The sequence below is a fragment of the Eptatretus burgeri genome, chromosome 13, assembly GCF_056783735.1.
Source record: "Eptatretus burgeri isolate ZD-2024b chromosome 13, Ebu_testis_v1, whole genome shotgun sequence".
NCBI classification, from domain to species: Eukaryota; Metazoa; Chordata; class Myxini; order Myxiniformes; family Myxinidae; genus Eptatretus; species Eptatretus burgeri.
This window is the reverse complement of record NC_140973.1, coordinates 68,867,535-68,894,672: the sequence shown is the minus strand read 5'-3', so window position 1 is coordinate 68,894,672 and position 27,138 is coordinate 68,867,535. Positions and strand designations below refer to the sequence as shown.

At 40.2% G+C, this 27,138-nt stretch overlaps 1 protein-coding gene and 1 long non-coding RNA gene across 6 annotated transcripts in view; one reads left to right on the top strand and one right to left on the bottom strand.

Annotated features, from left to right (window-relative positions):
• The window catches only part of LOC147014713 (uncharacterized), a 64,095-nt gene that overhangs the window by 27,947 nt on the left and 9,010 nt on the right, over positions 1-27,138 (bottom strand). The window contains exon 2 of one of the 2 annotated variants that reach the window (XR_015050879.1): positions 16,267-16,348. The exons of the other annotated variant lie outside the window; for it this stretch is intronic. This is a non-coding gene — a long non-coding RNA (uncharacterized LOC147014713). The remainder of the gene's footprint in view (positions 1-16,266; positions 16,349-27,138) is intronic. 2 annotated transcript variants of the gene reach the window in all.
• LOC147014714 (uncharacterized) overlaps positions 1-27,138 on the top strand; it is a 91,850-nt gene that overhangs the window by 55,832 nt on the left and 8,880 nt on the right. For all 4 annotated transcript variants that reach the window (XR_015050875.1, XR_015050877.1, XR_015050876.1 and 1 more), the window contains one exon: positions 4,555-4,677. Coding sequence is in view for 1 of the 4 variants with exons in the window: in XM_085852859.1 (XP_085708985.1) it covers positions 4,555-4,677 (123 nt within the window). In the remaining 3 variants the exon portion in view is untranslated. The remainder of the gene's footprint in view (positions 1-4,554; positions 4,678-27,138) is intronic.

Below are 27,138 nucleotides of genomic sequence, written 5' to 3'. Positions count from 1 at the left end.
TCATCATCTTCAACATCCAAGCCTGGTGTTGCCTTAACAGTTAAGGTGGCTGGCTTAAGATCTTCGGGTCTTGAGTTTGAGCCCCTGTTGTGCTATTAAATAATCCAGGTGGGTTGACTCAGCTGGCCATCATTTTAATGTCGGCAAAATGAGTACCAGCTTACTGGAAACAGGGGACACTACTCCAGCAGCAAAGCCACACTCCCAGCAATGATGCAACCAGCAACCACAAGCTGCATACAAAATAATATTCACACTAATAATCATCATGTATTATGTTCGATGCAGAGCATCGGCTCTGCTGAGGCAATTTCTTGGCTCGGCTTACAATCCTGGATAGGTAGCAATTCCGACGCAGGTGCAAATTTGGAAAAAATATAATTATATCATGAAATCTAGGCTCAAGGAGTGAACTAAACAACAGAGGGTCGCAGGTATAGACCGATAGGGGATTAAAGAAGACCAGGGAGATGAGGACATCGTACACGACTGGTTGAGTGACAAAAAGGAAAAGAGTATGGAGGGTGGAATGGAGTCAGTGAGAGTACAAGGGATCAGGGATGGGTAAGGGAGGAACCATGGGGTGACAATGAGCAGTGTTCTTGAAAGATTGGAAGGAGTGGGATGAGACAACATACAGAGGTGTCAGTTCCACATATGAGAGAGTGCAGGGTTGAAGGAATAGAGCTGAGTGTTTAGCTTATTATTGGGGAGAGTAATCCAGTGTAATGGGTAATGGGATGGTTCAAGGGTGGATGACTCGGTTTGTCATGGTAGAAAGTTCATTGCAGTTGTTTTTCTCTGGCACCGGCAAGGTACCGTCAGACTGGACAGTTGAGTGAGAGACCTCATTCAGGTCACCCAAGGGTCAGAGGCTCACAACCCCTCGTTGGGATCGTTATTGTGCCGGCATTGCCATGAGCACTCACTTTTCAACAACATTATTTATGATGGTTCTGTGAATTATGAACCATTATGATGGTTCTGTGAATATTCAACAACATTATCTCTCCAGAATTACCCGACAAGAGCAATCAACCATCGAATATTGACTCGGATGCTTTGGAACCAGGCTCCATGCCAGTGGTATAAGGTCCAGTAAAACCAGTGCTCTGCGTCTCACTCACATTGTGCCATTGACGGCAGCATTTGTAACTGGCAACACAACATCACAACTGGAGAGCAAACCGTTGGCCCCACGATCATTTCACCAACAAGTCTAAATTATATTTAGACTTTAACGGTGAATGGGCTTGAGTCTGGAGACTAGGTGGGGAGATATTTGCTCATTTGGCAGCATGATTGGATGGGTGGAGGCAGCCTGATTGTTTCGGTTGGCATTCAATTCAGCAGAAAAACTGATCCTGTCATCATCCGATGGGGGTGATACAACTGGTGTCTGATATCAGGATTCGATCACTGCTGCAGTCACCCTTCTGACATGACGGCAAGGTCTAAACTTCATCTTTATGGATGACAATGCCCACCCACACCATGCATGTTGTCAATGCTGCACTTCAGAATGATAACACCACTCACGCAGACTGGCCTGCACGATCCCCAGACTCAAGTCTGGTTGAATGTGTTTGGGACATCCTATAGGGAGAGTTTTTTTGTGGTCGGTCGACAAGTCTGCCCGCAGTCTCTCGATCCACTCAAAGTGCCCATATTTTTGCATGCAACATCCAACACGAGAACTGTCTAATATGGTCGATGGCAAGACTTGGACAAGCTTGTATTTGGGAGTTAATGATGGTCACGTGTATAAAAGTCATTTCTGCTAAATTATTCTTATAACTGGTGGTTGTAGTTTGCCAAATTTTATGCTCGTTTCAGAGAGCCACATTGTTACGGTATGTGAAAACGAATTAACTTTGTCTTCTACTGACATCATGTTTGTTTCGTGCACGTCTTCAACAAGCTGAACACACAACTCATCCAGTGCTGTGATCCCAGTTTCAAATCCAACACACTGTGTTGATTTTCCCATTGTCTTTTAATCTCAGAGGTCATGTGAAGGTACACGGTTGTCTATGAACGTCTTTTCCCAGCACATATTTTCAACTTTAAATGTAAAAGAACATCATGAATCTTCGGTCAATGTATATAAACGTACTGCACATTGATGTCGACTCTAATGCTGGTGTACAGCTTGATATATATATATATATATATATATATATATATATATATATATATATATATATATATATATATATATATATATATATATATATATATATATATATATATATATATATATATATATATATATATATATATATATATATATATATATATATATATATATATATATATATATATATATATATATATATATATATATACATATATATATATATATATATATATATATATATATATATACATATATATATATATATATATATATATATATATATATATATATATATATATATATATATATATATATATATATATATATATATATATATATATATATATATATATATATATATATATATATATATATATATATACATATATATATATATATATATATATATATATATATATATATATATATATGTATATATGTATTTATGTATATATATATATATATATATATATATATATATATATATATATATATATATATATATATATATGTATATATATATATATATATATATATATATATATATATATATATATATATATATATATATATATATATATATATATATATATATATATATATATATATATATATATATATATATATATATATATACAGACACACACACAGACACACACACAGACACACACACAGACACACACACAGACACACACACAGACACACACACAGACACACACACAGACACACACAGACACACACAGACACACACAGACACACACACACACACACACACACACACACACAACTCCTTAATAAGTCTTCAAGCATTGCAAAAAAGTATAGTTTTGTGTGACCAGCAATGAGTATGCTTCGGACTTGTCAGGATGTGGGTTTCAATACTGTCCTTGATTTCATCACTTTACTAGTGGGGTATGCCTCCACATTTTGTAAGCATATGAACTGTTTCCCCATTGTCGCGGTTCGTTAACCTGTATTTGATTTTTCATTTATTTCTTTTCATTTTTTTGATATTTTCATTTACGGATGCTTTCTGATGGTTCTGTGATTTTCTCCTGGTGTATTGGCTTCGATGTTCATCAGCACACAATTACCATGCTTCCCCATTGTCTCAGGTCACTCACCTGCATTTTTTTCATTTATTATTTGCAAAATCGAAGATTTTTCAAGTATATTGGTCAGTCGATTTTGTTATTCGGTCTGCCTGTTTGCTTGTCGATCTGCTTATCGCCTGCAGGTTACAATTCTAAACTGATCGTCATGAAACTTTACCAAATTGTAGAGGTAGTCTCAACTGAGAAGCCTATTGATTTTGAGGTCAAAAGTTGAACAGGACTTGCATAGTCCATCTCTTGAGGTCATCTTGAGGTCAAATTTCCAAAATCGTCATTTTCTTTAATCCGATTGACTTGAAATTTGAACAAGATTTGCATCTTGCATCACTGAATTGAGAAAGCAACTATTTTTGCAGTCAAAAAGTCAAAGGTCAAACTTCTAAAATCATCAATTTTTATCTGAAAAATCGTCAATTTTCATCAGATTGACTTGAAAGTTAAATAGCAATTTCATCGTGAATCACTGAATTTGGAAACCAACTCTTTTTGAGATCAAAAGGTCAAGGTCAAACTCCTAAAATCATCAATTTTCAACTGAAAAATCATCAATTTACATCCTATTAACTTGAATGTTGAACAGAATTTGCATAGTCCATCACTGAATTGGGAAAGCACCTATTTTTGAGGTCAAAGGTCAACTCAAGGTCAAACTTCTAAAATCATCAAATTTCCTCTGAAAAATCATAAATTTTCAGCTGATTAACCTGGAAATTAAACAGCAATTGCATCGTCCATCACTGAAGTTGGAAACCAACTATTCTTGAAGGTTAAAGATCAACTCAAGGTTAAACTTCCAAAATCATCAATTTCAATCTGAAAAATAATAATTTTTCATCCGATTGATCTGAGCTTTGATTAAGATTGTCAATTTTAATGTTAATGAAATGGACAATTTGATGTAGCCATCACAACCTTTGGAGAGTGGGGTGGACTTTGCAAGTATCGTGCTTCACACGACATCTTTTTCTTATTTTTTTTTTGCATTTTAATTTTTTTATTTATAATTTCATTTATGGATGTTGTCCAATGATTCTGTGATTTTTTTTCCGGCGTACATGCTTCGATGTGCATTGGCATGCAATATTTCTGCTTTCTATGTCACCCAGAAGGTACTGATCTTTAATATCGATGAGTGAGTGAGTCAGTCAGTCAGTGGTTAGAAAGAGCTTTATATATATATTAGATATTCGTACTCAAATGTAATTTTATCATAAATGCATTGCAATTGTGTACGTCACTGTTGTACCCAAAGGTGTGGAGTTCTTTAAGTTTTATTTAAGTTGCATTATCTGATTCCAGCAGAGCACATCCGACCAACCAACATTCCATTGATTGGTATTACTCACGGGATGTCTACATTTGGTGCAGATACTCAGCTTGATGAGGGCAATGACATCTGCTGCGTTTTGGAGCTCCCTATAGGTGAGGCCTTTGCATGCAAACGTTGGTACACCATGGTGAATGGGTATGTGCTCTTCCGGACACTGCACGAGGTTTATTGATGCCATCGTTGAGAGCAGGTGATTCTGAATGATTCCATGCAGTGTATTTCCCAATACAAAGAATGTGGCTGATGCTGGTAATTGTATGGCTGTTCGTGTGTGTGTGTGTGTGTGTGTGTGTGTGTGTGTGTGTGTGTGTGTGTGTGTATGTGTGCTCACACCCCCAAATATGCTCAACTTTGAATCCTGCACAGTAAGACATGGACTTGTAAGAGGAGATCAATATGCATACAATGTAGTAGTTTGATCTGATTTGATGAACATATAATGAAAGTTTGTTTGGGCTGACAGGATGTATGAGAGGTACATACACTCACCTTTAAGCTGTTGAGCCTTGGTTCGATTCCTGACCCAGCTATAAACCGTCATCCTGGTTATTTACAGGCATGGTGATCATTAATGTGTGTGCTGTCCCTTGAATGGACATTAAACGGGAATCCCATCTGACAGAATTTTTTTGGTGGATGTTCAAGATCCCATGGTGTCCTTGGTGAAGAGTAGGTGAGCTATTACTGGCACCCTGAACAAATTCCAAATTCCTGCCCTAACTTGTCGTACGTCAGGCCTGGCCTACAGCCGGTTCGTGAAAACTTGAGCCAAGCTTCCCCTCGCTGACCCCACAGAAAGGTGGGATAATGGTGGCCATTAAAGAAGAATAAAAAGAACAAGATTATGGTAGTTTGTTTAAATAAGGTGATTCAATCAACCTGTGGATACTCTCACGGTGCAGTTGCAGTGCATGTTATCGAAGAATATTTCAATCATTATCGAGAGAAGCGAAAGCTTTGGCATGTCACTTCGATGAAGGCCAAATAACAATGGAAGGTGTGGTGGATGATTTTTCTATTTTTTATGAACAACTATTTGTAAATACAATTCCTTCCCCTCGTGAACGTGAAGGATACGTGCGGTACTTTGCTGGTCACAGTGGTAGGAGTATTGCGGTTAATACAGCACTTGGAGCACTCGAAGCAAGCCAAAGAGCACGACCCCAAATTGGTTGCCATGTTTGTGTTTGCACTTTATTCCTGTATGCTGTATCTACACAAATCGATAGCATTGACAACTCATGAACTGATTTTGCCATTGGAAACTTGCTGAGAATGGTTTGGTATCTTCATCAGTGGAATATTGCAGTGGACTTTGTCCTGCAATGTCCACTCAGAGGTCGTTAGTACCATTCTATCGGTGCTGAAATTAATAGAGGATAGTCTCTTCCATATGCTCGTATCTATTGAGCTGAACATGTTTGAGCTGCTTTTCACGGTTTTTAATCCTGTGTGGAGATTGGCTTGTTGTTTCAATCATTCACAAACACTGGCCAGTCCCACTTCAATACCTCTGGCAGTGAATGCTATGGATTGTCTTCCCTTCCCGCCTTTCACCCGAGCCACAGTTGAGACCAAGTCTTTGACAATATGCTTAACCTTCAAACTCGTTCTTGAAGCAAACTACAAAACAAAGCAAGAGCCAAAGCACAAACCAAAGAATGCAGTAAAACGTGAGCCCAGACAAATGTACCATTCGGAACAAAGGCGGATGAATACATTCGAAATTGGACAACCGGGACTGCATTCAGTGCAGCAAGTGTTTGCAACAAAAGCGATTGAGCACAGCAAGCCGGACAGCAGGGGCTATGTTCTCCACTGAGCGGAATGAAAGCAAATTCTCTAACTGAATGGTCGTATCAACTCTGATAACATGCTCCAGAAAATTCGAAATTGTATTCATCTTTAAAGAACACATCTCCAGCCTTACTTGGCACCATTTTATGGTGGTCCAATGCACTTTCCAACCTTTTGGTTTCTTTGCTCCTTCTTGGCAGTGTTTTTTGAGCAGCGACACATCAATGGATGCACTCACATGTATCTTACTGTTCTTGAGGTATTATTGTGGTGTGTGTAAACTCTTTCACAGCTTTTATTTACATGGAGATCACTTGCGAGATCTGCACTCGGCCATCGTCCATCGTGAAAAGGACATGCTCGAACATACGTGATATAATGTTTGGAGAGTTTCAGCTTTCGGATACTATTATCAGTGCAGTAGTTTTACGTCACTCGGAGTTTTCTGTAGACCTTTCGCTGAAACGTCGAGTCCTTGCCGGACTTTTTCACCTGGTGTATTTTTGACCAACCTATCTTTGATGTCTGCCCATTTCTTATGCAATATTCAACCCAGGGATCTATTACTACCTTCAGCTGATTACTTATTGTGCATACCACGACTGCCTCTACCACTATAGCATCAGTACCTGTGGTGACACTGTCCGATTGGTTAGTTGGCAAACTGTCGCAGTGTAAAGTATCAACATGTGATGTACGCTGGTCGGTGCCATCCAGTAAAAAAAAAAATGATAACGGGTGCAATTTCCAAACACTATATAATTTTTTGTGGTTTTCCAATTGCTTTTGTTTAAATGAATGAGGGCTTTCGTAAATTCAAAAAAGGGAATGAACAAAAAAAAAAAAAAAATCAATGAGCGCATACGGTATTGGCACGACGGGCTTCGTCTGTCATAAGGCGAGGGCCGCAATATGCTTCCGCGGCCAGGGGAATCAACTAATCGCGCTTCTAACAGGATTATGAATATCAATGGGGTAAAGGGGGTTGGTGAGGAGAGGGTGAGTGAGCGTGAAACGTATTACAGCAGCGTTTAAGCGCGGCGTGAGCCAATTAACGAGCCGGCCTTCTCAGCTGCACGGTGCGAGGGCCTAATGTCGCCCAGGAATATTTTACACGCACCTCTAATTTCTGCGCCGGCTTTGGGCTGCCGTCCCTGGGGCATTGTGCCACATGCACAGCGTGGTGAGATGAGCGCCGAGACGGCCACGGACCTCCATGCGGCTCTTAAACTTTTAAAAATTCATCCGCACACTTAGTGAATTTATTCAACTGCGCACATTTAGGCCCAAAGCGTTGAAAATCCGTTTCTATCTTGGGATTGTGATTCCTAACCTCGATGACGTCATTGCTGATTCATTAAGTGTGAACTTCACTGAAAGGTATATAATATATGTTCTTTTTTTCTTTTTTTTTCGCATATAGTGCGTTTATTGCTTTTCACATGAACAGTGCAATTTATAAACTTGATACACACTGCGATTACAACGATTCTTCAAAGTATCCAGCAATACGAGGTGTATGTGTTTCTTTACATATTCAAGATTGTAAACTCTTTCATTGCTTTATGGTGCTCACGCAAAGCATCTTAATGAATCCGGGAAACGAAGATGCGGGTGAATAATATTTCGAATGTGTAATTCTCTGTACCCTTAGCTAAGAGTATGGTCTTCACAGATTCACTGAAAATAATCCCAAGTATATAATAAAACTGACCTTTGGGGTTCTTTTTTTTGCGCTGTCCATCAAATAGACTCTCGAGCCCACATTATTGTTCTGTTGCATATTTAAGCCCCCCCCACCCTATCGGATAGGGTTTGTTCATGCAATTATTGCCCCCAATTTTTTTTATCGTACCTCAGAGTTTCCTCGACCCCGTGGAGCACCAAACAACCATTTCAGCTCCTCCACACTTTTTTACTCCCAATGTTCGAGCTGTATCTCAGAACCGGTTGTCACTTTTGGAAATAAATTTTGCATCAATAATGTGAACAGAAAATATGTGGAGTTGGCATAATTTTTTTTAATCTTGACATTTTTAAGGTCATGACCTAATTATAGACATTTCAACATTTTTCACTCGACTGGTTTGGCTGATCGGAACGAAATTGCCCTCCCAAGATGGCCTAGACTCCCGAGAGCAAGGCGTATTTATGCTTTACTTACATGATATCCCTCTGGGTTAAAGGTCAAGGTCAAATGTCGGTCTGAAAAAAAAAATATCATTTTTGTCATCGCTCAATTTTGTCAATGCAGAATCTGAAACTGCTTGGCCTTTTCCAAGGTGTTCTTGCATCATAATAGTGGATCTCTATTTAAATAGGGCCTTTGACCTACTTTTTCGGGTTGTGACCTAATTAACTAAAAACTCATTTTTGATCATAACTTGAAAAACTTCCCTCTGATTTTAATGATGTAAATCGAGTTTTATGGATAGATTGCAGATGGAGATCCATTTTCTTAATTTACATTCTTTCCATAAATGTTGAAGGTCAATGTCATATGGCGGTCCAAAGAGAATATGATTGGATCATGCACGCCGGGGAGGCTTACCCTTGGCGATCACTTTCTAATCTCAGATATTATAGTTTATTTTGAAATTGAGGAAGTTCCATACTGCCCATCTGTATATTATACAGTACATATATGTGATGCAATCGTGAGAAAATCCTTCTGCTTACATTAAATGAGTGTGAGAAGAGTCCTTGCAGAATTCAAACCCTTCCGTTGTTCACTTGTATTATTGTGTGTGTGTGTGTGTGTGTGTGTGTGTGTGTGTGTGTGTGTGTGTGTGTGTGTGTGTGTGTGTGTGTGTGTGTGTGTGTGTGTGTGTGTGTGTATATATATATATATATATATATATATATATATATATATATATATATATATATATATATATATATGTTTATTTATATATACATATATATTTATATGTAAATTAATTTATTTCAATATTTATTTATATATATATATATATATATATATATATATATATATATATATATATATTTATTCATGTATAGTATTTATATATGTATGTATATGTATTTATATATGTATGTATATGTATTTATATATGTATGTATATGTATTTATATATGTATGTATATATATATATATATATATATATATATATATATATATATATATATATATATATATATATATATATATATATATATATATATATACTTAACAAAAATATAAATGCACCAAGCGATTGTTACTATTTTACCTCGAACTCATTAATACGAAATCTTCACAACAATTTGGTTATAGAATCCATGACAATTGAGCATTAAATTTCAAAGAGTTCCTTGAGAATTCTGGCGACAGTCTTTGCGCTACAACAGCCGACACAACCGAGGTGTCACTGTCAGAGTTCACACAGTCAGTAGCGGGTGTGTCCACCGTTGGCGTCGCGCAGAGTGGTGCATCTCTGGCGCATGGACATCACCAGATTATCGATGGTGGCCTGAGGGATGTTTTCCCATTCCTCCTGGAGAGCCACACGGAGCTGGCAGACGTTCTCCGGGACTGCGTAACGTTGTCGTACGCGTCGATCAAGAACGTCCCAAAGGTGCTCGAAGGGCGACATGTCTGGAGAATATTGAGGCCAGTCGAGGACATCAATGTCCTCCTCACCGAGGAAGTCCATGCAGATCCTGGCAACATGGGGGCGAGCATTGTCGTGCTGAAACGTCACATGGTGAAGGCGCACAAACGGCACGATGATGGGTCTGAGTATCTCGTCCCTGTACCGCTGCCCGTTCAAGTTGCCTTCAATGAAATGAAGCCGAGTGCGCTCTCCATGGCATATGCCTGCCCACACCATAACACTGGCACCACCGTGTGACACCCGACGAAGGACATTGGCGTCAGTGTAGCGCTCCCCAGCCCGACGCCAGACGCGGAGTCCGCCATCAGCCCGATACAGCTGGAACCGCGACTCATCGGTGAACAGCACTCTCCTCCATCGTGCGAGGGTCCAGCACAAGTGAACATTGGCCCAGTTCAGTCAGGTCTGACGCCGGACCGCAGTGAGGTCGAGTCCCCGGTGTGGTCGGCGGGCTTGGAGGTTGGCCTCCCTCAAGCAGTTACGCACCGTCTGGGCAGAAATGCGCCTGTTATGCAGCCCGACAGTCTCATCGGCAGTCCTCGTGGCTGGTTGGAGTCGATCCCGGAGATGTTGCAGCCTCATGTGACGATCCTGACCGGCGGTGGTCACACGTGGTCGCCGGGCATGTGGGCGGTTCACGGTGCTTCCAGTCTCTCTGAGGCGCGTTCTCAGGCGGCTAATGGTGGAGTGGTGGACATTGAAGTGTGCTGCAATGGCCCGTACTGACGTCCCAGCATTCAGCATGCCAATGGCGCGCTCCCTCAAGATTTGTGACATCTGTGGCATGTTGACATTTGGCACCAGTCCACATTTTGGGGAGGCCTTTTATAGGGCAAGCTATAGGGAGTGTTTGTGTCCTGGTCACGCTCACTGACCATCACTCTGTCAAGCCCCATGGTGCTCATGGGAAGGATTACTCAACGTGTGAGTCCACACACTCAGAGTGGTCAATTTCAATGGGAACATCTGTCTTGAGCAAAACAAAGGAACCATTGCTCAAACATATCATCGGTTTGACCATTTTCCCAGAGTGGCAATCTTGACTAAGATATTTAGGTTGGTGCGTTTATATTTTTGTTCAGTATATATATATATATATATATATATATATATATATATATATATATATATATATATATATATATATATGTATGTATGTATATATGTATGTATGTATATATATATGTATGTATGTATATATATATGTATGTATGTATATATATATATATATATGTATGTATGTATATATATATATGTATGTATGTATATATATATATGTGTATGTATGTATATATATATATGTATGTATATATATATATGTATATGTATGTATATATATATATATGTATGTATATATATATATGTATATGTATGTATATATATATATATTTATGTATATTTATGTATATATATATATATGTATATTTATATATATATATATATATATATATATATATATATATATATATATATATATATATATATATATATATATATATATATAATGTTACGACTTTCGCCCGTCTGGCGTGCGATCGGCCACGTAACTCAAATCGCGACGCGTCGCCCACCGGAACGGACAATTCAGTCGTGACCCTCTTGGAACTACCGCCAAGGAGCAAGTCACGGGTGGGGGTTCAACCTCACCACAACCCAGTCCACATTCTACCACGCGAAATAGGCTGAATCGCCAAATGTCGATATACCTTGGTACTCGCGCGGGTAGCGTACCGAGGAGTTGTACCACGTCGCAGGTCGACTTCGGACACGAACCGCTTAAGTGGCTAGTTCCGTGCTGAAGAGATAACCGAGCGGAGTTATCGCCGACCTCGACGGTTCAGTTTTACTTATCGGGTGTTTCAACCCACTACCAATCCCTTACGTGATGCAAGATGGAAATGTCAACCAGAGGAAAGGACGCAGCGAAACGGGAAACAGTTTGACAAGCACTTTTAATTCACACTCAGACAAGCACGTATTTACAGTTATAGCAAGAACACAACGCAGAGTTAAAACTGAATAAAGCAATGTACAAGCACTTATACGGGTTTACTTAATAGACTAGTGCCACACACACACATTTACACCAAAAGCAAAGGAAATACAAGCCACCCTCACAGGGAAGGAGGCAGACAGGTCCGTGGACCAAATGAACGTGGGACCTGGGTGATCGGCCAGGTCCACGAGACCGAAGGGGTCTTACCCGCGCCCTCGTGGCGCGATGGCGGGCTTGCCGCAATGTCCGCGTAACACGCCTCACTCCGTGCCCCTGGTATGGTCGGTGATCTCCTTTGGCGTGCATTGCGTAGGCACGTGTTGGTTGGCACCACGGTTGGGTTGGGGAATGGACGGGGTTACCGGCGCTATCTCAGCGTGGATGGGGGGGGGAATTATTGATGCTCAGGGTCGGGAGAGGGGAATGGTGGACGCTCCGTCCCGCTCGCGGGGTCGCGGGATCGCACCGACTCCGGCGAACTCTCACCCCTGAGTCCTCTTCCGCGTCCCTGCTTCACTCCGCGACTCGTCCCTCGACCCGGCATCGACAACCTCAACGACGACCTTCGTCTTCACTCGACCAGCCCAGCCAGCACAGCACCGCACAGCTCAGCACAACCCAACACTCTCTCTACACGAGTCGCCTTGTGCTCGCGTCTTTATAGACCTGGGGAGGAGCGTGTATGCTAATTCGCGGATCAAAATGCGCTTGGAGGCGGGACCACGGCACCTGACATTTAGCCATTGGTCACGCAAAAAGAGGCGTGAGCCTCTCCTGATCCGAATTCCCTCCTAAAAGGAGTCCACATGCATCGTGCTTGGGGGTGGGGCCACACCACCCGACGTTTAGCCATTGGTCAGGCAAAAAGGGTCGTGAGCCTCTCCTGATCCGATTTCCCTCCTGTAAAGGCATCCATTTGTACTCGCGGCTCGACGCGTTCGGTCACAATCACCGAACGGGCCCTGGACAGCACGACGTTCGGTGTTGGCAGGTGGTCTGGTTGGCAGTTGTGGAAGGAGAAAGGCGAAGGTGGTGGGGGGTTTGCGGTGGTGGTTTGGTTGTTGGCGGGCGTCGTTTGAGAATGGAGGTGAAGCGATGTTTGCGGCTGGAGTTGTGGAGGTAAAGAGGCGAAGGTGGGTGGCGGTGTTTGAGTTGTTGGGGGATTATTGGTCCAAAATAACGATAGAGAGAGAAAAACAGCTAACTCAAAGCATCGCAGCCTGGATGAATCACACATATTCCCTCTAAACAACGGGTGTGGACTAACTACACATATCGATATATCTAACCTAAGGACCTTTCTGGTGTATTGCAAATTTCCACAGCCGTAACTATATATATATATATATATATATATATATATATATATATATATATATATATATATATATATATATATATATATATATATATATATATATATATATATATATATATATATATATATATATGTTTGTACATACATAATATATGTATTTTACTTTACAATGAAAATTGTGTGATAGATATCTGATAACACCTGTTTCTCATTTTAGAAAATAGATAAGAGTGAATTTCGGTGTGGACCAAATATGCAAATGGTCGATCGTTTTTAACATGTTCAGGGGATAATCTGTCTGATGTTTGGCATGTGTTGGCTCCGGTTCGTTTTGATGTAATCAAATACGGATGAGATACAAACAATCGGGAGAGAGTTTTGCATCTCGTGCACGGTCTTGTTTCCTCCGTTCACCGAACGTCCGCCGTCATGAAAAGAGCATTGGAACAGAAAATGTCAGTTATGAGGAGGTCCTGGACGATGTGGTTTGAAATTTTTGCTCCCTTCTTCCTCCTATGTTGCCTCAAGTTTTCTTCATATTATTTTTTTCACTCTCAACGATTCCAATTATATTTAAAATTACGTTTGTCAGACCTCATCGGTTTCTCTAATAGATTGACTTTGAGTGATTGATCAGGTTGATAAGGATTGTTGAACCCTTAAAGTTTGGATGACAAAGTTGAACAATTGGTGAAATACTTTGGACTTCAATCAGTGCACTCATTTGTCTTAACACTGTTATTTTCCTCATTCATAATCTACCCATACTTTATCTGACAGGATAGTGCAGAGGTAGCACACTTATCTTTTAGCTGTCGAATCTGGGTTCAATTCCCGACCCGACGACAAATTATCAAAATGGAGAGAGTGTTTCATCACACATTGTGCTGTGCCTCGGATGGATGTTTAACCGGGTGTCGCATCTGCTGGTATTATCTGGTAGATGTTTAAAAATACCCCTTTGTATTTGCTGAAGAGTCGGCGAGTTATCGTCAGCACCATGAACAAATTACAGATTCCTGCCCTTACCAGCAAAGAGCATTGCATCAGAGTCACAACCACACCCTTAGCCAATTATGCTACCCTGCAACCTTGTGTGGCATACCAACAAAGAAGAAATCGCCAGTTTGTGAAAAAGACCTGGGCTGAAGACTTTTACCATGTTCAACCTCACAATATGGCTGGATCAATAGAGGCTGTTGAAAAAGATAAAGAGGTAGTTGTTGATGATGATGTATAATAGCCATATACACACATATTTATGTATGTACAAATATATATATATATATATATATATATATATATATATATATATATATATATATTCTCATGCAGAGGATGTGAAAATGGAGGGGAGGGGGAATGGGTTTTGTGTTGAATATTTATTTCTTAAATAATTGGTGAAAATCAACTGCTTTGTGATAATCTGATGTCTCTGGTCATAATCGTTCTGTATTTGGGGAAAATAAATCACTGTCGTGTGTTTTTTTTACTGAAGGCAGAATCTGTTCAAGGTAAATTGGAAGTTGCCTTAAGACAACAAATTGCATGCATAATGTCCATTTCTCGCAGTTCATTTTAGGAACACGACGGTGCCATCAACATCAGATGACAAGTCCACTTTGGCAGCATTTGATGGTAGTTTTTGGTGGAAACCTTTGACAGAAAGTCAAATTGATGATTATCTGTCATGGACAACAGGATTCGTGTTTTGAGTCATTTGGCAATGAGACTAGTTTTCCAAGCTCTTGCTGACAGGTTTCCTGATTTGTAGTTTTGTGAATATTTTGGTAATTTATTAATGGATCACACATCAGTGACTGATGGAAAACTAATGTCTTGCTTGAAATGCCTTGTAGAGGGAACATGGGTGGGCTGACAAGATGGCCTATAGGTATGTACACTCGCCTCTAAGCTGCTGAGCCTGTATTTGAATCCTGACCCAGCTATAAGCTGTCATCCGAGTGTTTCACTGGCTGATTTGTCGATGTGCTTGCTGTCCTTCTGGTGGATGTTAAACTGGGTGCCCTGTCTGTCAGCATTTGTTGGTGAACACGAAAGATTCCATGGTGTCCCTCATGAAGAGTGGGTGAGCCATTGCTAGCACCAGGGCCACATTCCAAATTTTGTCCATAACCACCAGAGGGCACTGCATCAGTGGCACAGCTGCTGCACCCTCAGCCAATGATGCCACCCCACAGCCTTGTGCTGCATGTGAACAAAGAAGGGAACATTGGCAATGGTGGTGGTTTGTTCTTTTATTCAGAGTTCAAGTTTGTTAATAAGTTCATCCATCGTGATCCATAAGATGACATTGGGTGATATTTTTTATTTATTTAACATTCTTTTCATGGTTTATGGATTGTTTTCGTTTTTTGATTGTTTGTTTTATGTCATTTCCCAGTCATGTTTGTGGAATCTGTGGCTATTGATCTCTTTTTGCTTTGCTGTTGCTTCGAGTTTGTGTTTTTAAACAATTATTAAACTCAACTCTTCTTTCATGTTCCATCATTTCTGTGATGTGGTCCCAGATATCACAGAATACTCTTAGCTTGTCCATGCCTTTGAGCAAATAGACTTGCTCTCTGCAATGGACAACAATTACCTGTTGAATACCTGCGGCAGGCCTAACCACTCCTGTGAGCACCGGTTGTATTAGTTTGACACTTGAATATTAAAGTGTTATGTTGCTGATGATGCTTTAATTTAGTTTTAGTTTGCATATGTTTCAGGGTGTTTGTGAAATAAGCTCATGGAAGATTGAGTGTTCCTGATTGTTATGGTAAACAATAGGCGTTCTGCAGTCTGAACTCTTTCCACCGCTCTCTAATGAATTTGAAGGATGTTATTAACGAGCCTTGTTGAAGTCTTGAGCTGATCAATTATTCATTGCCCACCAAGCTCTATGCCCGTCACATCTGTTCACTGCCAGGTGCCTCGATGCACGTCTTACCATTCAGTAACGGCCTCTTCCACAGGGAGGTTTTCCATTCCCCTTAGCGGGCTAATAGCCGTGCTCCAAAAGGACACAAATCCTGGCAAACACGGAGAGAAAGTGAATGAACATTTTCAAATACGTACTAATATTAATTTTAGTGTTAAAGTGAACTTGTATTATTTACCTCCAGTGTTTATTTCGTTTGATGTACTTGTAATACAATGCTGCCCTAATGCATATCCATACCCCTGGAACTTCCAAGCATGTTGATTCATTCAACACCTTCATGCATGCATCCCGTGCTGTGATGGTCTACTTACCTCGATATAAATATCCAAAACTGAAACTATGCTCCTGCATCACCACATTCCTGTCCTTCGCTGTACCAAAACAACACCATTTGGCATTGATTTTGATTTGCACATTGTGTCCAGAAGAGGGTTTTCTGCAAAAATTGCTGTCACTAAGTTAACCCGATGATGCTGTGATGTACCACGAGATCTTTACACAAGCTGTTTTGTTCTTTCGTCTTGGCACGATTCACGGACCCTCATTATTGAGGTGGCTGTCCTGAATGATCTGAAATAAAAAAATTAAAATCCTGGTTAAGGTCTTTCTGTAACCACAATTACGTTATAGTTGGTCTTTCTTTGGGAAAGGACTCCATATCACTGGAAATACCTTATTCTTCCAGAAAGTACCGTATTTTTACGTTTCAAGATGAAAGGTAAGTATATGTGGATAAGTTTCAGCAGCATTTGCATTGTACTGCAGGATTGCGTATTTTGAAACATCCTCTTTCCACGTGGTCTGTGAAACGGTTTCATGTTTGTGAACAGTACTATGATTGCAGATGATAATCACAATGGAAAGTTGACACTTCTGTGTTGTGATAAGCTCCTGAAACATCAACTATAACTTCTTCTTGTCATTCTTCTTCTTCTTCTTCTTTTGTACGCAGCATGATAATGCCACATGGCTGCGGGCAGGGACTGAGTGGTAAAATGGCAAGGGGGGAGGAAAGGGGAAGAACTTCTTTGAGTGGGGAAAAGAAGAGAAGAAGACACCTCTAGTCAGGTTTGCGTGCAAGACGAGTACATGCGTGCTTTCATTCACTATCGCTAATAGCGTACACACTCCACAGAGTGGCCACAAAGTCCCTAAGCTTGCAGTTATAATTCACTTAGAATTTATCTGTATGCTTCCCTCCATTCTCCGCACAAATTTGAATTTTTCTCCATGTTCTTCTGGACATCTTCCATGTTGAAGGTTGGAGGTCATAAAAGCAGCCCCTGACAGCTGTTTTGAGGTCTTCAGCCATTGTTAGGCAGAGATGAGAAATTTCCTCTTTCACAATGCCCCAAAGCAAGTTGTCACATGTTGTTAAGTTCAGACTTTGAGGAGGCCACACTATCTCAGATACACATCCAATCCATCGTCCACTGAATTTGTCAATGAGATATTCTCTTACTGTGAGAGCAGAATGTGCTGGTGCACCATCTTGATGCGGGATAGCTGAAGATAGCTGATTCTTATCAGGATAAATCAAGATAGCAGGATAGCTGAAGATAGCAGGATAGCAAAAGATAGCTGATTCTTATCAGGATAGCTGAAGATCGCAGGATAGCTAAAGATAGCTGATTCTTATCAGGATATCTGAAGATAGCTGATTCTTATCAGGATAACTGAAGATAGCAGGATAGCTGATTCTTATCAGGATAGCTGAAGATAGCTGATTCTTATCAGGAGAGCTGAAAATAGCAGGATAGCTGAAGATAACAGGATAGGTAAAGATAGCTGATTCTTATCAGGATAACTAAAGATAGCAGGATAGCTAAAGATAGCTGATTCTTATCAGGATCACTGAAGATAGCAGGAGAGCTGATGACAGCTGATTCCAATCAGGATAGCTGAAGATAGCTGATTCTTATCAAGATAGCTGATTCTTATCAGGATAGCTGAAGATAGCTGATTCTTATCAGGATAACTGAAGATAGCAGGATAACTGAAGATAGCTGATTCTTATCAGGATAACTGAAGATAGCTGATTCTTATCATGATAGCTGAAGATAGCTGATTCTTAGCAGGATAGCTGAAGATCACTGATTTTTATCAGGATAGCTGAAGATAGCTGATTTTTATCAGGATAACTTAAGATAGCTGATTCTTATCAGGATAACTGAAGATAGCTGATTCTTATCAGGATAGCTGAAGATAGCAGGATAACTGAAGATAGCTTATTCTTATCAGAATAACTGAAGATAGCCGGATAGCTGATGACAGCTGATTCCAATCAGGATAGCTGAAGATAGCTGATTCGTATCAAGATAGCTGATTCTTATCAGGATAGCTGAAGATAGCTGATTCTTATCAGGATAACTGAAGACAGCAGGGTAGCTGAAGATATCAGGATAACTGAAGATAGCAGGATAACTGAAGATAACTGATTCTTAGCAGGATAGCTGAAGATAGCTGATTTTTATCAGGATAGCTGAAGATAGCTGATTTTTATCAGGATAGCTGAAGATAGCTGATTTTTATCAGGATAACTGAAGATAGCTGATTCTTATCAGGATAACTGAAGATAGCTGATTCTTATCAGGATAGCTGAAGATAGCAGGATAACTGAAGATAGCTTATTCTTATCAGAATAACTGAAGATAGCAGGATAGCTGAAGACAGCTGATTCCAATCAGGATAGCTGAAGATAGCTGATTTGTATCAAGATAGCTGATTCTTATCAGGATAGCTGAAGATAGCTGATTCTTATCAGGATAACTGAAGACAGCAGGGTAGCTGAAGATATCAGGATAACTGAAGATAGCAGGATAACTGAAGATAGCTGATTCTTATCAGGATAGCTGAAGATAACTGATTCCTAGCAGGATAGCTGAAGATAGCTGATTTTTATCAGGATAGCTGAAGATAGCTGATTCTTATCAGGATAGCTGAAGATATCAGGATAACTGAAGATAGCAGGATAACTGAAGATAGCTGATTCTTATCAGGATAACTGAAGATAGCTGATTCTTATCAGGATAGCTGAAGATAACTGATTCCTAGCAGGATAGCTGAAGATAGCTGATTTTTATCAGGATAGCTGAAGATAGCTGATTTTTATCAGGATAGCTGAAGATAGCTGATTCTTATCAGGATAACTGAAGATAGCTGATTCTTATCAGGATAGCTGAAGATAGCAGGATAACTGAAGATAGCTTATTCTTATCAGGATAACTAAAGATAGCAGGATAGCTGATGATAGCTGATTCTTATCAGGATAGCTGAAGATAACAGGATAGCGAAAGATAGCTTATTATTTTCAGGATAGCTGAAGATAGCTGATTCTTATCAGGATAACTGAAGATAGCTGATTCTTATCAGGATAGCTGAAGATAGTAGGATAGCTGATGATAGCTGATTCTTATCAGGATAACTGAAGATAGCAGGATAGCTGATGATAGCTGATTCTTATCAGCATAGCTGATTCTTATCAGGATAGCTGATGATCGCAGGATAGCTAAAGATATCTGATTTTTATCAGGATAGCTGAAGATAGCTGATTCTTATCAGGAGAACTGAAGATAGCAGGAGAGTTTAAGATAGCTGATTCTTATCAGGATAAGTGAAGATAGCTGATTCTTATCAGGATAACTGAAGATAGCTGATTCTTATCAGGATAGCTGAAGATAGGAGGATAGCTGATAATAGCTGATTCTTATCAGGATAACTGAGGATAGCAGGACAGCTGATTTTTATCAGGATAACTGATGATAGCTGATTCTTATCAGGACAGCTGAAGATAGCAGGATAACTGAAGATAGCTGATTCTTATCAGGATAGCTGAAAAAAGGAGGATAACTGAAGATAGCTGGATAGCTAAAGATAGCAGATTCTTATCAGGATAACTGAAGATAGCAGGATAGCTGAAGATAGGAGAATAGCAGAAGATAGCAGGATAGCCAAATATAGCTGATTCTTATCAAGATCGCGAAAGATAGCTGTTTCTTATCAGGATAACTGAAGATAGCAGGACAGGTGATGATAGCTGATTCTTATCAGGATAGCTGAAGATAGCTGATTCTGCTCAGGTTAGCTGAAAAAAAGCAGGATAGCTGAAGATAGGATAGCTAAAGACAGCTGATTTTTATCAGGATAACTAAAGATAGCAGAATAACTGAAGATATCAGGATAGCTGATGATAGCTGATTCTTATCAGGATAGTTTAAGATAGTAGGATAGCTCATGATAACAGGATAGCTGAAGACAGCAGGATAGCTGAAGATAGCTGATTCTTTTCAGGATAGTTTAAGACAGCAGGATAGCTGAAGATAGCATGATAGCTGAAGGTAGCTGATTCTTAGCAGGATAACTGAAGATAGCTGATTCTTATCAGGATAGCTGAAGATAGCAGGATAGCAAAAGATAGCTGATTCTTATCAGGATAGCTGAAGATAGCTGATTCTTATCAAGATCGTGAAAGATAGCTGTTTCTTATCAGGATAACTGAAGATAGCAGGATAGCTGATGATAGCTGATTCTTATCAGGAAAGCTGAAAAAAGCAGGATAGCTGAAGATAGGATAGCTCAAGACAGCTGATTTTTATCAGGATAACTAAAGATAGCAGAATAACTGAAGATATCAGGATAGCTGATGATAGCTGATTCTTATCAGGAGAGTTTAAGATGGCAGGATAGCTCATGATAGCAGGATAGCTAAAGATAGCTGATTCTTATCAGGATAGTTTAACATAGCAGGATAGCTGAAGATAGCAGGATAACTGAAGGTCGCTGATTCTTATCAGGATAGCTGAAGATTGCAGGATAGCTGAAGATAACCGGATAGCTGAAGGTAGCGGATTCTTATCAGGATAGCTGAAGATAGCTGATTCTTAGCAGGATAGCTAAAGACAGCTGATTCTTAGCAGGATAACTGAAGATAGCAGGATAACTGAAGATAGCTGATTCTTAGCAGGATAACTGAAGATAGCAGGATAGCTCATGAAAGCTGATTCTTATCAGGATAGCTAAAGATAGCTGATTCTTATCAGGATAACTGAAGATAGCAGGATAACTGGAGATAGCAGGACAGCTGATGACAGCTGATTCTTTTCAGGATAGCTAAAGATAGCTGATTCTTATCAGGACAGCTGAAGATAGTTGATTCTTCTGAGGATAACTGAAAAAAGCAGGATAGCTGAAGAGAGCAGGACACATGATGATGGCTGATTCTTATCAGAATAACTGAAGATGGCAGGATAGCTAAAGATAGCTGATTTTATCAGAATAGCTGAATATAGCTGATTCTTATCAGGATAGCTGAAGATAGCTGATTCTTATCAGGATAACTGAAGATAGCTGATTCTTATCAGGATAACCGAAGATATCTGATTCTTATCTGGATAGCTGAAGATAGCTGATTCTTATCAGGATAGCTGAAGATTGCTGATTCTTATCAGGATAACTGAAGATAGCTGATTCTTATCAGGATAGCTGAAAAAACAGGATAACTGAAGATAGCTGGATAGCTAAAGATAACATTCTTATCAGGATAACTGAAGAGTGCAGGATAGCTGAAGATAGGAGGATAGCCAAATATAGCTGATTCTTAGCAGGATAGCTGAAGATAGCTGATTCTTATCAGGATAGCTGAAGATAGCAGTATAGCTAAAGACAGCTGATTCTTATCAGGATAGCTGAAGATAGTTGATTCTTATCAGGATAGCTGAAGATAGCTGATTCTTATCAGGATAACTGAAAAAAGCAGGATAGCTGAAGATAGCTGATTCTTATCAGGATAACTGAAAAAAGCAGGATAGCTGAAGATAGCTGATTCTTATCAGGATAACTGAAGATAGCATGTTAGCTGAAGATAGCTGATTCTTATCAGGATAGCTGAAAAAAGCAGGATAGCTGAAGATAGGATAGCTGAAGATAGGATAGCTGAAGATAGGATAGCTGAAGATAGCTGATTTTTATCAGGATAACCAAAGATAGCAAAATAACTGAAGATAGCAGGATAGCTGAGGATAAATGATTCTTATCAGTATAGTTTAAAATAGCAGGATAGCTGAAGGTAGCAGGATAGCTGAAAACAGCTGATTCTTATCAGGATAGTTTAAGATAGCAGGCTAGCTGAAGATAGCAGGATAGCTGAAGATAGCCGGATAGCTGACGGTCGCTGATTCTTATCAGGATAGCAGAAGATAGCTGATTCTTCGCAGGATCACTGAAGATAGCAGGATAGCTGATTCTTATCAGGATAGCTAAAGATAACTGATTCTTAGCAGGACAGCTGAAGATAGCTGATTCTTAGCAGGATAACTGAAGATCGCAGGATAGCTGATGATAGCTGATTCTTATCAGGATAGCTAAAGATATCTGATTCTTATCAGGATAACTGACGATAGCTGAAGATAGCAGGATAACTGAAGATAGCAGGACAGCTGATTCTTATCAGGACAGCTAAAGATAGCTGATTCTTATCAGGATAACTGAAGATAGCAGGACAGCTGATGATTGCTGATTCTTATCAGGATAGCTGAAAATAGCAGGATAGCTGAAGATAGGATAGCTAAAGATAGCTGATTTTTATCAGTGTAACTAAAGATAGCAGGATAACTGAAGATGGCTCATAATAGCTGATTCTTATCAGGATAGCTGAAGATAGCTGATTCTTATCAGGATAACTGAAGATAGCTGATTCTTATCAGGATAACTGAAGATAGCTGATTCTTATCTGGATAGCTGAAGATAGCTGATTCTTATCAGGATAGCTGAAGATTGCTGATTCTTATCAGGATTACTGAAGATAGCTGATTCTTATCAGGATAACTGAAGATCGCTGATTCTTATCAGGATAACTGAAGATCGCTGATTCTTATCAGGATAGCTGAAGATAGCAGGACAACTGAAGATAGCTGATTCTTATCAGGATAGCTGAAAAAACAGGATAACTGAAGATAGCTGGATAGCTAAAGATAGCAGATTCTTATCAGGATAACTGAAGAGTGCAGGATAGCTGAAGATCGGAGGATAGCTGAAGATAGCAGGATAGCCAAATATAGCTGATTCTTATCAGGATAGCTGAAGATAGCAGGATAGCTAAAGATAGCTGATTCTTATCAGGATAGCTGAAGATAGCAGGATAGCTAAAGATAGCTGATTCTTCTCAGGATAATTGAAGATAGCAGGAGCGCTAAAGATAGCAGATTCTTATCAGGAGAGCTGAACATAGCAGGATAGCTGAAGATAGCAGGACAGTTGAGAATAGCAGGATAGCTGAAGATAGCAGGATAGCTGAAGATAGCTGAAGATAGCTGATTCTTAGCAGGATAACTGAAGATAGCTGATTCTTATCAGGATAGCTGAAAATAGCTGATTATCAGGATAGCTGAAGATAGCAATACAGCTGAAAATAGCAGGATAGTTGAAGATAGCAGGATAACTGAAGATAGCTGATTCTTATCAGGATAACTGAAGATAGCAGGATACCTGAAGATAGCAGAATAGCCGAATGTAGCTGATTCTTTGCAGAATAGCTGAAGATAGCAGGACAGCTGATTCTTGACAGTTGAAGACCCCAAAATAGCTGTCAGGGGCTGCTTTTATGACCTCCAACTCTTAATATGGAAGAGGATGTCAAGAAGAACATGGAGAAAAATTCAAATTTGTGTGGAGAATGGAGCAAGGCCTTCAGGTAAATTCTAACTGCGTGCATAGGGATTTGTGACCACTCTGTACTTACATACATACATACAGTACAACTTACAATATCATATGGCACCCTCCGTTCATTGTTAGCACAACACCGCAATCAGTGACTTTAAAAAAAAAACACACACACACTGAAGAATAGTGGATTGATATCTAAGAGTGATTGACTTTAAAGGAATTTGATCTGAAAGAGGGGTTTTTTGCTTTTACTCTTCTTATTAATTTAGTCCTTTTCATGATCATTTGGCAATTAATGTACTTCCAGTGGATTTCTTCGAAGACCATTGTGTTGAATCTATCGTGATGTCACTGTTAACATCGGGGACTCGCCGCTCCAAGTCACAAGACCCAAATCGCTCCGTCGTGGGGTCCCAATTGTCAAGTTTGGTGCTGAGCACCGTTTCAGAGCTGCAAGGAATGGTGCGAGTTATTGGAAGTAGAGCGGTTGAGAGTGGTGGCTGCAGAGTTGTGCTATCAGCAGTCGTGGACCATTTGATAATAGATGCATTGTTGCGCTGAATCACAGGTTTCGCACAGTTGTTCCAAACAAAACATTTTGGATCTCCTATGGTATGTCCTTCAGGCATGACCTGATCATGGTCGAAATGAACACAAACTTGACCGTTTGCTCATGATCAGTTTCCCCCACGTCTTAGCTGTCTTTTTCAGCAATGCAGGAAGTCTGATCTCGTGGACATTTCACTCGCGTCACGCTTGCCATGAACGAATATTTTTTACACTATTTTTGCAAACTGTGAAGTGCATAAAGCAGATGCACATGAAAACATCATTTCAAGAATTTTCCAGAAAATCCGATAAAGGAAAGTAACTTAAAACTAGCACAAGTCGACTCTTGGCAACGATTGTATATGTAAGCAGTAGAAAACTATGGCAAACAACACTATCGGAAGTACGTATGTCCAACAGATCACTGATTTTAATTTTTTCAAGCATGAACAGCACTACCTGTGGTGACCTTGCGGCTCTCTGGCTCTGTAAGTACAGGACTTGCAGTATTCGACTTCATTTTCACTAAATAAAGGACAAATTGCAATCAGCAAATCCTTTTGAGGAAATGTTGAGGTCTGCCTCCTCAAGGCTCCGAAAGGCTTTCGAGGCCAAAATTATTGACAGTCAAAGGATGTGATGCATTTCAGAAACCTCCTACATTTTCTGTTCGTCCAGCAATATCGTCTGACTTTTTCAGGCATCTGTGTCAGGTGAGGTCAGGTATGGGAGCATGTGCCAGAACAGCGCATCGCTGCGTCCACTTTCCACTGGTACTCCAGGGGCCTCCGTCTGGCCATCCCCCAGGCAGATGCCAGGCCCATCCCCATCTGCTTGAGATGCCGATCAACCTGCTGCAACCACGAGGCACGTGGTCGGCCCGTTGGCCTCCTCCACTCACGAGACTCCCTCGCTGATAGAATCTGGTGAGCAGGATCAGTGTCAGGAAAATGAGCCACATGTCCATACAGCCGCAGCTGACGCTCACGGACTATGCAGGTAACAAATCTCATCTGAATCTCTCTCAACAACGAGGACATGAACCAGCCACCCTATAAAGTGCATGAACCAGCCACATCTGTGTGATTAGGCACTTTCTGCCCTCTCCCCTCACCTCCTAGCAAAGGCTATGGAAGGCAACCACCCCCTCCCCCAACTGTGTCCCAGGCTGCAGTCACAATTTGTTCAGGGTGCCAGCGATAACTCGCCTCCTCTTCGTGAAGGATACCGTGGGAGTGGGATCTTTAACATCCATCAACTAATGCTGGCAGACGTGGCACACAGTTTAACATTCATCCTCGGGATGGCACACACATTGATGCCTCTCCTTGCCTGTGAATCACCAGGACGGCAGTTCATAGAAGCGCTGACATTTCAGGACTTGGACTTGAATTAGGGCAAGTCCTGCAACGTCAGCATTTCAGTGTTTTTCATGACAAATAACTAAAACCGTTTTATCATTTCATCTTCTTGTGTCACCAAAGCAGACCACTAGTTCTGTGTAGGAATTAGCAACTCGCCAAATAGCTAGGGTGGGATTCAAACCCAGGCTAGACAACTCAGAGACGACTGTGCATACCTCTCGGCTGTCCTGTATCCCCATCAAACATATCCATTACTGCTGAAACATCGGTTGATGATCTATTGACCCATATATAGTTTAAAGACTTGTGTTTTATCATGAGCCTGGAATTGTATTGAACACCTGTACCTGTGTGCACTTACAATGCAATATACAATGGAATACAATACTGTACTTACTCTCCTCCTCTAGGGCTCGAAATAAGCAAAATGTAGAGAAGAGTAAATAAGTTCTCTCTTCCAGACAGCATTTCATTTCTTCTTCTTCTGAATAACTTTCATCTGTTTCTTTTGAAATTGTATTTGAGTTGATCACTGAGTTTGGGCCAGGCTATATGAAGAGTTTGTTTAGTTTGCATAAATCAAACTTGTTAAGGCATAATGGAAGAACATACACATAAATAGTATAAATGATGAATGAGGAAATGAAGACAAAACAGGCCTTTAATGGAGAATGCCTTCCATATCAGTGCTGATTAGACTTACCATACAGGTAATGATTTCATAAAATTCTAAAATGTGAATGAGGCAAAAACAAACATCATAATTGAGAATCATATAAACATGACATCACAAAGAGCAGTTCTACAATGAATGACTAAAAGCAAAAGGAACAGTCAAGAAAGCACTCGGATGAAAAAGCAATTCAGTGGCATCTATTATAGGGATGGGGATAAAATGTGAGGACTTGACCCGTTAAGATGTAAATCATCTCAGTAAAGTGGAAAGGTCACCGTGCACGAAATAAAATCCATGAGTGAAATAACAAAGGGGATTGGTGTGGCCGGGATGAAGGGGTGGGGGGGGGTGGGGGGAGATGAGAGCAGGGCTTGAGAGATCTGCATGATGCAGAGCAAAGGGAATTGTACATCGATCACTCCACAGTACTCTGCATTGTTGGGATGTGCCTGCAGTCGTTCCTTCGAGGCTATGGCCGAACACCTCGACAACAATATTGTTTGGGGTGAATCATTTGTGAATGCTTCTGTGAATCAAAATGTAGAAACCCTGAACCACCATTTCTGGAAGTCAATTCGAGGATAGGTTGTTGAAGCATGAACTGGAAGCAATTGGTACTTGAGGCAG